The 12909-nt window shown below is 48.7% G+C and overlaps 2 protein-coding genes across 2 annotated transcripts in view; one reads left to right on the forward strand and one right to left on the reverse strand.

Moving 5' to 3' along the window:
- AURKA (aurora kinase A) overlaps positions 1 to 12909 on the reverse strand; it is a 127813-nt gene that overhangs the window by 15534 nt on the left and 99370 nt on the right. The window lies entirely within an intron of this gene.
- Positions 88 to 11148, forward strand: CSTF1 (cleavage stimulation factor subunit 1). The gene is made up of 6 exons (XM_089664016.1): positions 88 to 246; positions 2368 to 2559; positions 2644 to 2921; positions 3024 to 3221; positions 5641 to 6031; positions 10339 to 11148. Exons 2-6 carry the CDS (start codon positions 2391 to 2393, stop codon positions 10596 to 10598), a joined length of 1296 nt encoding a protein of 431 aa, XP_089520142.1. The 5' UTR covers positions 88 to 246; positions 2368 to 2390; the 3' UTR covers positions 10599 to 11148.

Genomic DNA, 12909 nt, shown 5'->3' on the forward strand with positions numbered 1-12909 from the left:
AGGGGGTCCGCCTACCGCGTCTAACGTCAGGACGCCAGCCGGAGGGGACAGAGAACGCGCAAGCGCAGGTTACCACAAACAGCGGATGGGACAGTGTGAGGCGCGCATGCGTTGTTGCTGGCGGAAAAAATAGGACATGCGACAGCTGTAGCCGTTTTCGGCGCGTTTTGGTGACGTCACTTTCGTTCATTCTACCTTCTAACCGCCATCTGCGAACCCACAACCGACCCCCCGGTGTACACAGAGGTGAGATTTCTTCCGCGTGAGGTCCTGAGGAGGTATGGAGGGGTTTGTTCAATAATAATGGGAGATAATCGGGTTTCCTGTTCGTAGTGGGAGGATGGCATTGTTTATAGCTGACCATACACTATGCAATGACATTGTACAATCTCCTTGTGGATCTTCCATTAGCTATGTAGTGGCAGGGCCTTCCTGATTGGATACAATGGAATGGCATGTTTAGGTTTGTACTCATAGTTTGGGTAAATCTAAAGGAGATTGTACAATCAGATTGTGTAGTGTATGGCCTGTCTATGACTACCCCCAGGGTGACAACGCTGTATGATTTCACTGCAGAACAAACGAGAGATCTATATCTTCACTTCCCGCTTGAGGCTTTCTTTGGGTGTCCACTTAAGTGCCTGCATGACATGGACACTTCCTATTGGATGTCCAGTGGTGGGAAAGGGTCCTCTCTGGATCCAGAGGTCACCGTCTTCACAGCAGGGGGATCAGGGATCTTGTTTGGGCATTGCGGTGCTGGATTTGTGGTTGCTAAATCCAGGGGTGTCCACCTCAATGCCTGCACACTTCTGATTGGTTGCCCACCAGCAGAGCAGGGTCCTCTCTGGGGGTGGGGGGGTAGTGGCAGGGAATCTGAGATCTTGGGGGGCATTGAGGTGCTGGATTTGTGGTTGCTGAATCCAGGGGTGTCCACCTCAGTGCCTGCATGACATGGACACTTCTGCTTGGATGTCCAGCAGTAGAAGGGGGGGGGGGGGTCCTCTGGATCCAGAGTACAGCGTCTTAATAGGAGGGGGGTGGCAGAGGAACGACAATCTTGGGGCACTATAGTGCTGGATTTTCAGTTGCCCAATCCAGAGGTGCCTATATGACATGGACACTTCCTATTGGATGGCAAGCGGCGTCCTTCCTGGGTCCAGGAGACAAAGTCTTCACAGGAGGGGGATGGCAGGGGTTGCCCAATCCAGAGGTGTCCACCTTAGTGCCTGCATGACATGGACACTTCCTATTGGATGTCAAGTGGCATCCTCCCTGGATCCAGGACATTAAGTCTTCTTCACAGGAGGGGGTTGGCAGGGGTTGCCCAATCCAGAGGTGTCCACCTTAGTGCCTGCATGACATGGACTCTTCCTATTGGATGTCAAGTGGCATCCTCCCTGGATCCAGGACATTAAGTCTTCTTCACAGGAGGGGGTTGGCAGGGGTTGCCAATCCAGAGGTGTCCTCCTCAGTGCCTGCATGACATGGACACTTCCTACTGGATGTCAAGTGGCGTCCTCCTTGGATCCAGGAGACAAAGTCTTCACAGGAGGGGATGACAGGGGTTGCCCAATCCAGAGGTGTCCTCCTCAGTGTCTGCATGACATGGACACTTCCTATTGGATGCCAAGTGGCGTCCTCCCTGGATCCAGGAGATGAAGTCTTCACAGGAAGGGGATGACAGGGGTTGCCCAATCCAGAGGTGTCCTCCTCAGTGCCTGCATGACATGGATACTTTCTATTGGACTTCTAGCAGTGGAGGGGTTCCCACTGGATCCATAAAAGTTCAGTGTCATCGCAGGAGGGGGACAGTAACAAGGGACTGGCCATCTTGGGAAACATTGCAGTGCTGGATTCATGGTTGTCGAATTCAGAAGTATTCACTTCAGCGCCTGCATGACATGGACACTTCCTATTGGATGTCCAGCAGCGGGGGGGGGGGTCCTCTCTCGATCCAGAGGCTGATGTATTCACAGGAGGGGGTTGGCAGGAGACCCGCCATCTTGGGGCACTATAGTGCTGGATTTTCAGTTGCCCAATCCAGAGATGTCCTCCTCAGTGCAATGAGACCTTTTTATTTAGATTTCCATCCTCTTATCCATACCCCCACCCCTACAGCCATGGACTTCCAGTGGACATGCAAGCTGGGGAACCTGTCATGGGTACTCGTCAACATACATAGGAGGCCCAGGCATTCCCCGCCCTGCACCTGCATATATACATGTGCATCGTATGGGCATGCATTGGCCGCAGATGATTGGCCCAGTACAGGCGATGGCTCCTGGCGGGATCACTTCAGTGCGTTCACCCTTTTGCCTGAGCTTCTCATTGTTGGGTGTAACAGAATGTACATTTCTTTTTCAGATTGCAGTCCCTCTCTTGCCACGATGTACAGGTACAAGATCACGCTGAAAGATCGCCATCAGCTCTACAAGCTGATCATCAGCCAGCTCCTCTATGACGGACACATGAACATCGCCAACGGGCTCATCAATGAGATCAAAATGACTTCCGTGTGCGCCCCGTCTGAGCAGCTCCTCCACCTCATCAAAGTGGGTGAGTAAACGGCGGGATCTGCGCACAGCCGTCCACTCTGCTGCCAGTAAAAAGACGGCAACCAATTGTGTCTGTCACCTTCAGGTATGGAAAACGACGACAGCGCTGTGCAGTACGCCATAGGCCGTTCAGATACGGTGGCCCCTGGAACCGGTATTGACCTGGAGTTTGATGCAGATGTACAGACCATGTCACCGGAGGCCTCAGAGTATGAGACGTGCTATGTCACCTCCCACAAGGGTCCCTGCCGCGTGGCCACCTACAGCCGGGATGGTCAGCTGATCGCGACTGGCTCTGCTGATGCCTCCATCAAGATCCTGGACACTGAGAGGATGTTGGCCAAGAGCGCAATGCCTATAGAGGTAACTGCTATATAGATGAGTATGCAGAAAGTTCTCTAGAATTCCCAACACTCCGCAGTCACAGAATTAAACCAAATTTATTTTACCTCCGCCTATTCATAGGTGATGATGAACGAGACCGCCCAACAGAACATGGAGAACCATCCTGTCATCCGGACTTTGTACGACCATGTGGATGAGGTCACATGTCTGGCGTTCCACCCAACTGAGCAGATCTTGGCTTCGGGATCCAAAGATTACACCTTGAAACTCTTCGATTACTCCAAACCGTCAGCCAAAAGAGCCTTTAAGTACATACAGGTGAGAGACAGTCTGTGGTCTGGTGTTGATGGAAGCGATCTGACCTGCGTCGTCCTTCAAGGGTGCTTGTAAGCACTGAAGGTGTGGGGTAGGTGAGCCCTATTGGGGTCTCTGGCTGCTGCCTCTCTGCAAGCGACAGAAAAGGCACTCCACTCTAAGATTCCTGTGGATGGTTGTAGAGGCGCACTCGGTGTAAAGGGTTATCACAGCTAAGGCTACATTTACCCTAGGTTCACATCTGTGCGGGTGGTGCCGCTGCGGATCCGAAAAAAAATCTGTGCAGCCACGCAGAGGAATGCGGACACGAGGGCGGGTGCCATTAGTTCGACTGGCACGCCGCCCGCACTGCGAAACGCAACCGTACTGGGGACCTCGGCTGCGTTTTCCAAAGAAGTGCCGGGACTTCTTCCCTGCGTGTCCCGGGGCATGGGAGTCCATTCAAATGACTGGGCTCTTGTGCCCGTGCAAAACGCGTCCCGCATGGCCACATAGATGTGAACCGGGGGTCAAGAAGTTTATGTAAGTCAGGGGTAGGCAACCTGCAGCTCTCTAGCTGTTGTGGAACTACATTTCCCAAGAGGCATTGCAACATTACAAAACTGACAGTTACAGCTATGACTTGCAGAGGCATGATGGAACTTGTAGTCCTGCAACAGCTGGAGAGCCTCAGGTTGCTTACCCCTGATTTAAGTCAACCGTTCCCAGGTGAAAAGCCAACAGATTTCAGGGAAAATACACCCCCCCCCCCCTTCATCTGGGCTGTGACAATAGGTTGTCAAAATTGTCACTTTTTTTTTTTTAATAGTGCAAAAAATAAAAAGCGCACAAGCGATCAAATACCACCAAAAGAAAGCTCAATTTGTGGGGGGAAAAGGACGTAAATTTCATTTGGGTGCAGCGTTGCATGACCACGCAATTGTCAAAGTAACACCTGGGCAGGAAGGGGGGGAGGAATCCTCAGGAGGGCAAGTGGTTAAGATTTGATATGTTGGATATCTATTCACTCGGCGCAACCTCGTCTTTTATATGTTACCAACAATTCGGGTAATTTATTGCGTTTGCCCTAAAATTCATTTTAGTGGTATGGGTTTTTTTTTGTTTTTCGGTAAAAGTTTTTATAGGCTTAGAATTTCCTCGATCTTTGCAGTAATATCATGTGACATAAAAACATTGGAACTACCACTTTTTTTTATTCTCTAGGGTGTCTGCTTTCAGAGAATATATAATGTTTGGGGGTTTTGTGTAATCTTCAGGCCTAAAATGATTAGCCTTCGCTTTCAGGCGCTGTGTTGTACAGCAGAGAGGTTTCTGGTAGTAGGTAGCAACTACAGAAGGGACATGATTCCTCTTTTCTTTTTTTTTTTTTTAAATATTTATTAATTTTTCAGATAAACAAGTTATACAAACATACTCATTAAAACCTCAGCATTTTATTAAAACATTTATCGTTTCATCCCTTCCCCTCCTCCCCCTACCTATATACCACCCCTCCCCCCACCCATCCAATCCCTGACCCCTTCTGCGCTCCATTTTCCTGTTCATTTCTGGAGATCGTAATCCCTATAAAAGAACAAAATATGTTTCCATATTATTCTATGTTAATCCCCCATAACCTCCAAGGCTAGCCTTGACTTTTTGAATTCCTCCCATTTGTTCCATCTTGTATGGTGACTGTCCATCTTATCTTCATTCAAATGATAAAGTTCCTCCAATTTACATATTTGATCCGCCCAGTCTTTTATTTTCGGCACCTCCTGTCTCCTCCAATACTTGGGTATCAGTCAGAAGGGACATGATTCTATCTCCTTAGCTGCCTTACTTCTGGAGATCAGGGCATAAATCACAGCGGCTAAGTGGTTAGCACTTCCACCTGGCAGTACTCGGGTCATTGGTTTCGAATCCCAACCACGGCACCAACTGCCTTGAGTTTGCATGTTCTCCCTGTGCGGGTTTCCTCCGGGTACTCCGGTTTCCTCCCACACTCCAAAGACATGCTGGTAGGTTAATTGGCCCCTATCTAAATTGGCCCCAGTATGTGTATGTATGAATGTGAGTTAGGGACCTTAGATTGTACACCCCTTGAGGGTCAGGGACCTTAGATTGTACGCCCCTTGAGGGTCAGGGACCTTAGATTGTACGCCCCTTGAGGGTTAGGGACCTTAGATTGTACGCCCCTTGAGGGTGAGGGACCTTAGATTGTACGCCCCTTGAGGGTCAGGGACCTTAGATTGTACCCCCCTTGAGGGTTAGGGACTGATGTGAATGTACAATGTATGTATGTAAAGTGCTGAGTAAATTGATGGCACTATAAGTACCTGAAATAAATAAATGGCTCAATAAAAGCAAGTGCTCATGGAAGTATTACTACATTATATTTGTGTGTAGAAATCTTTACGCTCCCCCTTTAATTTTTTCCCAGGAAGCAGAGATGTTGCGTTCGATTTCGTTCCACCCGTCTGGAGACTACATCATTGTCGGCACCCAACACCCAACCCTACGCCTTTACGACATCAATACCTTCCAGTGCTTCGTCTCCTGCAACCCTCAGGATCAGCACACAGACGCCATCTGCTCCGTCAACTATAACCCCACCGCCAACACTTACGTCACTTGCAGCAAGGACGGCTGCATCAAGCTGTGGGACGGCGTGTCCAACCGCTGCGTCAACACGTGGGAGAAGGCCCATGACGGGGCGGAGGTGTGCTCCGCCATCTTCTCCAAAAACTCCAAGTACATCCTATCCAGCGGGAAGGACTCTGTGGCCAAGTTGTGGGAGATCTCCACAGGAAGGATGCTGGTTAAGTATACAGGTAAGGTAATGCCAAAGGCCAGAAAAAATAATCTGCTTACAAGCAGGTTTAGGGGAGGGAGGGAGGGACGGAGGGGGGGGGGGCGAGCTAGCCGGACTTTACTTTTTGAGCGAAGTTCTGCTTTAACCACTTTAAGTCCGGACACTTTCACCCCCTTCCAGTCCGGAAACTCCCCCCCCCCCCTTTCAGTCCGGACGCTTTCCCCCCCTTCCAGTCCGGAAACTCCCCCCCCCTTTCAGTCCGGACGCGCTTTCCCCTCCTTCCAGTCCGGACGCTTCCCCCCCCCTTCCAGTCCGGACGCTTCCCCCCCCCCTTCCAGTCCAGACGCTTTCCCCCCCTTCCAGTCCGGACGCTTTCACCCCCTTCCAGTCCGGACGCTTTCACCCCCTTCCAGTCCGGAAACTCCCCCCCCCCCCCCCCCTTCCAGTCCGGACACTTTCACCCCCTCCTGTCCAGGCTAATTTTCAGCTTTCAGCGCTATCACACTTTGAATGACAATTGCGCAGTCATGCAACACTGTACCCATGTGACATTTTTCTAGCATTTTTTTGAGACAGATAAAGCTTTATTTTGGTGGTATTTATTCACCGCTGGGATTTTTTTTCTTTGCTATGTAAATGAAAAAGTCCAAAAATTTTGAAAAAAAAGTGTTTTCCTTATAACATTTGGCAAATAAATAATATTTCATCATAAATCTTGGCCAAAATGTATTCTGTTCTCTTTTTAGTAAAAAAAAAAATTAGTTTATAACCAAAAATTATAATTTTTAAACTTTGTTTTTACATTTTTTAATTAGTTTTTTCATTATTTTTTTTTTTTTTTTTTTGTCTTTTTTTACATACTGTCACCCTAGTAGTACAGCATCACCATGGTGACACTGTACTACTTGTGGGGGGGTGATGAAGAATTTTTTTTTTTTTTACACTGATTGTTTTACACCCATCAAGGCTGTAAAAGCAATCATTTCTCCTTCTCTCTGGCTGCATTCTTGCAGCCATTGAGAACTACTGTGTGAGCTATGATTGGTCACAGCTTGTCACATGGTACAAGGCTGTTGTGAATAGCCCTGTACCATGTGATCTTTGTGATCATTCACAGATTTCACACGTAGTAAGCAATGATGTCAGAAGTGACATCTTATTTACTACTCTGCATGTGATCACTGATTGGCCAATCAGTGATCACATGATCGGGACCTCACACAGAGGTCCCTTACGACGATCGGTGTTCCACTGTATCCGGAGGACACAGCGGGCACTGGGACGCAGTGCTGCACACTCCCAGGGAGCGCACACAAGCAGGGGGCGGGGAGGCCGTTTATAAAGGACACCCGACCCTGCACTCCCGTTTATATACAACGGCCGGACGGGAGGTGGTTAACTAAGTTGTGGGGAGAAATAGAAGCCTCTTGGTGACACCCACACACAGGGCGTGTCTATAAATTCCATGACTCAGATGGTCATGGTGGGAAATGAACCCCGAACCCCGGCTTGGTGCTTGTCCCAGAAGCCACCATACTGTCTGAATCATGATGAAGCCTACTCATTACTATTTGGAAAACCGCAGCACAAAGCCTGATAAAGAAATACTTGTGGTGTCATTCCCTCTGTGAGTTGTGGAGGATGCACAGAGGAGCCCAGGCCTACTCCCAGGATGGTAAGAAGAAAAAAAAGCAACCGAACCCCTGAGCTCCTGCGCTGGACAATGGACTCCACAATGTCAATATCCCCACTTGTGTATGAAAAGAATGCCCTCAGCGGACCAGGAAATCCAAAGGGAACTGTATATGAAGAGACAAAAGAGGGCGCACGGGCCTAGTGCATGACCTTTATAAAAATGAGATTTATTGATAAAAAGTAAAATACTCAAAAGAGAAATAAAAATCAAATAGAGAGCATGTCACAAAGGATGCAATGTGGTCCAAAACCCCTGAAGGTGGTCTGGTGGGGGACTGTAGACCTCTGGTGGCTGACGCATTTCGAGGTTGGACCTCTTCCTCAGAGCCTACTCCCAGGATGCCGTTGGGTCACCAAATTTTGCAGCTGATGGCCACATCCTACAATCTGCTCTCCTGCAGCTATTTGTGAATTGCCATTTAAAAGCTAATGCCACCTTTTCACCATTTTACGTTGTACACTTGTATTCAACGTGGAACGCAGTGCTAATTGGACACCCCATCACCTACCTCCCTGTGACAGTGTAGGGGGGGTTCTTCTGTCCCACAGAAATGGTCCGGCAGTGCAGGACTAATCTCTGAAAGTCCATTGGCGCTCACTGCAGCTTTCTAGTCTGTACCACAATACAGATAGAGGGCTGTAGGAGGATTCTGCAGGAGCCTGACACTGCACCCGCGATCCACTGATCACGGCTGCAACGCTTTGCAGGCTACCATGCAAAAAAAAAAATAATTGCACTTTTTTCTGCAGATATGTGTATTTATTATTTTTCTATAAAGGTGGACTTGGCCTTTAAACCCCATTTTAACGTGATTGTAAAGGTTGTGTTTTTCTTTGTTTATGTTTTGTTTTGTTTTTTTAATACCAAACATAATATAACACGAGTACCTGCTCTGTGTAATGGCTTTGCACAGAGCACACCCAATCCTCCTTTCCTGGGGTCCCCCACTGGCGCACCTGACCCCTCCTGCCTTCTGATTGTTCCATAGCAAGCCACTTGCTATGGGGGCACTCGTGTAGGCTTGATCCCGAGCTGCACAGTGCGTGTCTATAAACTCAACACCCCCACCCCTTTGTCACTGGATTTGATTGGGAGCAGCAGCAGCCAATGGCTTCCAGTCCAGTGAAGAGGGAGAGAGAAAGGTGCTCTTGGGCACAGTGATGGATCGAGCTGGGGCTCAGGTAAGTATGTAGGGGGGTGGGGAGGAGCTACACATAAAAGGTTTTTTACCTTGATGCAGGGAATGCAGTTTGGTAAAAAAAAAAATCCTTTAGCCTTTACAACCACTTTAACCCCTTTGCGCCGGAGCCTCCCGGCCCTTTAAAAGTTTCAGAAGCCGAGAGGCGGGGCAGGGTTTAGGGTCATGCGACCGCCGTGACCCGTCGTCACGGCGGTCACATGATTGGGGAAGGTCCCGATCGAAAGAGATCGGGACCTTTCCGTGAGTACCAGACATGTGTGCGGGAGGCACGCAGGGCGCACGCTCTCGGCACATATGTCCTTTTTTAATAGAATGCAAATGTGCTGCCGCTCAGCGTCTAGACCCAGCAGCCGAGAGGCCACACATTTGCATTCAGCCGGCGTGAAGAGGTGAATTGGGGTGCCAGAGCCTCCTTTGACCAGCAGGGGGGAACAACGAGTTGAGGATTAGCAATGGAAGTCTATGTGTAGTGCCTGTATATTAGGGGCTGTCCCTTGTCAGGGAAATGAGGTGGAAGGCTCAGTGGGTTGTATGTATGATTCAGAAGTACTGTGCGGATTCTGGACTCTGTGGAGAAGAGGACTACTGGTAAAGAGGTACAACTTATGTAGGAGGATTTGTTTCATCCCTGTGTATCACCTGAGGCCAGTCACTTCAGTCAGGACATGTAAGAATTTACAACCTCTGGCTCAGGCAGGCTTCAACTGTGGGCTGTAATTGGGTCTTCAGCGTCAGACTGCGGCTTTTTTTGATCATGGTAAGGTCAAGGCAAGGTCTAGGGTAGCCTTTCTCAACTAGGGCTCCTCCTGAGGTTACCATGACCTGCATCCAATGGTTAACTGGTGAAGAGCGAGTGCTAAAGATAAACAGGTACAACTCAAGTAGGAGGATTTGTTTCATCTCTGTGTATCATCTGAGGCCAGCCACTTCACTGGGTATATGGAAAGGTTTACAGCCACTTCAAAGCTTTGTAACTAACTACTGAGCCACCACACTTGTCTTGTTGGAGATTTCCTTGGTGAACCGTTTCTATTCCCTACCTGTAATCTTCGCTCCTCACAAGACCTCCTACTTTCTAGTTCCCTGGTCTCCACCTCCCACGCCTGACTGCAGGACTTCTCCAGGACTTCCCCCATCCTCTGGAACTCACTACCCCAATCCATCAGTCTGTCACCTATCCTCCTCACCTTTAGGCGCACCCCGCCCTCACCTAACAGCCGATCTCCTCCACTCCTCCTACTACTCCATCCCCCACAGCCACTTCCTCCTGTACCACTATCCCCTCCCTCCTAGATTGTAAGCTCCCAGGATCAGGGCCCTCAATCCCCTCATGTATTGTATTGTTACTGTATTGTCTCATGTTCTGTCCCCCACTATAATGTACAGCGCTATATAAATACTGTATAATAATAATATTCTCCCCATGCAGGCGCCGGGCTGAGCGGACGCCAAGTTCACCGGACTCAGGCCGTATTCAACCACACCGAAGACTACGTCCTTCTCCCAGACGAACGGACGATCAGCCTGTGCTGCTGGGACTCGAGAACGGCCGAACGCCGCAACCTCCTCTCGTTGGGTCACAACAACATCGTGCGCTGCATCGTTCACTCTCCCACCAACCCCGGCTTCATGACCTGCAGCGACGACTTTCGAGCCCGCTTCTGGTATCGCCGCTCCACCACAGACTGAGCGCCGGCGCTGAACGCAAAGACTGAGCGGCATAGACTGAATGAGATGACACTGCGGGACGATGTTTATGGAGCCCTAAAGATGGACAACATGGAGTCCATTGGAAGATGTGGTCTTGTATTTGAATTCCAAGTATCTTTGGAATGTGATCTTCAAGCTTCTGCCTTAACCCACCATCATCCTGCATTCCAGTGCTGGAGAGGGTCCTTATCTACAGGTTCTGTGTAAACATTGAAGGATTTTGCAGGCTGTAGGCCAGTGTGTGGGCTGTTCTCCTAATATAGTAGAAGCTTGGCTTCCCAGGCTGATACTACCTGTACACAATGTATTCCCGATATCTCCCCCCAACCAGCCCACACATTGCTGCCAGGCCACCATAACTATACACAACACACACCAATGGCAGCGTTTGCAATGTCAAAGACTACATGCCAATCCTTTTTGTAATATTTTTTTTTTTTTTACTTGTATTGAGGTTTTCCTTGAATTGTTCTCTTTTTGTTTAGAAGCAACTAATGGACTTGAAATAATAAATTTGACTTCTCAAATGCCCAAATCTTATCTCAACTAACTGGCCACAATGTTTGCAGGTGCTGGCTGGTTTCAATACTGGCACATCACTTTGAGGACTACAACAAAATGGCGCCTTTCCGCACACTGTCTTGTTATATAGTGAGCTCCTCCTTAGTAAAATAATAAAAAATGGCCTGGTGTCCTACCCATGGGAGAACCACTTTTTATATTTTTCCCAGTGTGGCATCGCCCCATTTGGCACTTTTTGGAGAGGAGCGGGTACCTGGTTTTGACAAGTACCTACTCCCACTTCCGGGTAAGATTGTTGCGTCATTCTTTCGGCCTTTCCTCCTTCCAAATCTGTTTTCCCAACTAACTGGCCACAATGTTTGCAGGTGCTGGCTGGGTTCAATACTGGCACATCAAACCCTTGGAGGACTACAACAAAATGGCGCCTTTCCGCACACTGTCTTGTTATATAGTGAGCTCCTCCTTAGTAAAATAATAAAAAATGGCCTGGTGTCCTACCCATGGGAGAAACACTTTTTATATTTTTCCCAGTATGGCATCGCCCCATTTGGCACTTTTTGAAGGGGAGCGGGTACCTGGTTTTGACAAGTACCCGCTCCCACTTCCAGGTAAGATTGTTGCGTCATTCTTTCGGCCCTTCCTCATGCAGCCTTCTGGGACACACACAGGTCCCAGAAGACTGCAGGACCAGTAGCCAACCAACTGTGAAAACCGGCTACCAGTTTCCCTTACCAAAGACGCGGCTCCTGCACCCATTTGAAGAACCTGCTTGGATGAGGACATCACTGGATCCCTGGACAGGTAAGTGTCTTTATATTAAAATTCAGCAGCTACAGGATTTGTAGCTGCTGACTTTTTTAATTTTTTTTTTTTTTTTGGGGTGGGGGGGGGAGACACTGGAGCTCCACTTGTAACTGTAGGCACCACTGGGCGAAACATGTTAGAGGGGGTTCTCCCGGGCGTAGGAGACCAAGCGGAAGCCATTTGTGACTAAGAAGAGTTCACTATATGCAGACACTGTGTGCAGACAGACGCCATTTTGTTGTAGTCCTCAATGAAGCACGAGGCAGATTCTACCAATCACTAAGCACACGGGCTCACTGATGATTTTCATTACCTTTTTAGTTGCAGTTGTCACTTGACATTCACAGTAAAAAGATCTTATAAAGGACCGTAGCAATTATTTGCGGTCCCTTTTACACTTGTTTGCCACTTAATCAACCAATCTAGTCCTAAACCTGCTCCATCCCCACTTCCAACACCCATGCTGACTGATCTGTGTAAGAAATTTATGTACTTACCTATTTTCAGCCTGCTCTGATCTGGTCCGATGATCCAGCTTCTCTGTGGCAGCTGCATGGTCTATAGGGAGTCTATAGGTGACGTCCCTGCTTTCCAGAATTCACAGCCGCTCCTCTTCTCTGCATCTGCCACTCACTGACACAGGAGAGATCATGTGACCAGACCGGAGCGGGCTGAAAATAGGTAATTGTACACTTTTTTTTTTTTTTTTTGACACAGGTAATCGGCATAGACGTTAGGGCCCCCACACTGTAAGGGGTTAATGCTTGGTAAGTCTAGGGCAGTGTTTCTCAACTCCAGTCCTCATGGACCCCCAACAGGTCATGTTTTCAGGATTTCCATTATTTTGCACAGGTGATTTGATCAGTTTCACTTTGATCTGTTTGCGCTCACTTACCCACCCTTTATATCTGTGATCAGTTTCACTGCCTTAGTAATTACCACAGCTGTTTCATCTGAGGGAAAT

The sequence above is a fragment of the Staurois parvus genome, unplaced genomic scaffold (genome assembly GCF_062004578.1).
Source record: "Staurois parvus isolate SC_StPar_1 unplaced genomic scaffold, SC_StPar_1.0 ptg001812l, whole genome shotgun sequence".
Lineage (NCBI taxonomy): Eukaryota > Metazoa > Chordata > Amphibia > Anura > Ranidae > Staurois > Staurois parvus.

Coding starts and splice junctions, on each gene's coding strand:
- CSTF1 (XM_089664016.1), top strand. CDS start 2,391: ATGTACAGGTACAAGATCACGCTGAAAGATCGCCATCAGCTCTACAAG. Junction 2,560..2,643: donor CCTCCACCTCATCAAAGTGG/GTGAGTAAACGG, acceptor TGTCACCTTCAG/GTATGGAAAACGACGACAGC. Junction 2,922..3,023: donor AGAGCGCAATGCCTATAGAG/GTAACTGCTATA, acceptor GCCTATTCATAG/GTGATGATGAACGAGACCGC.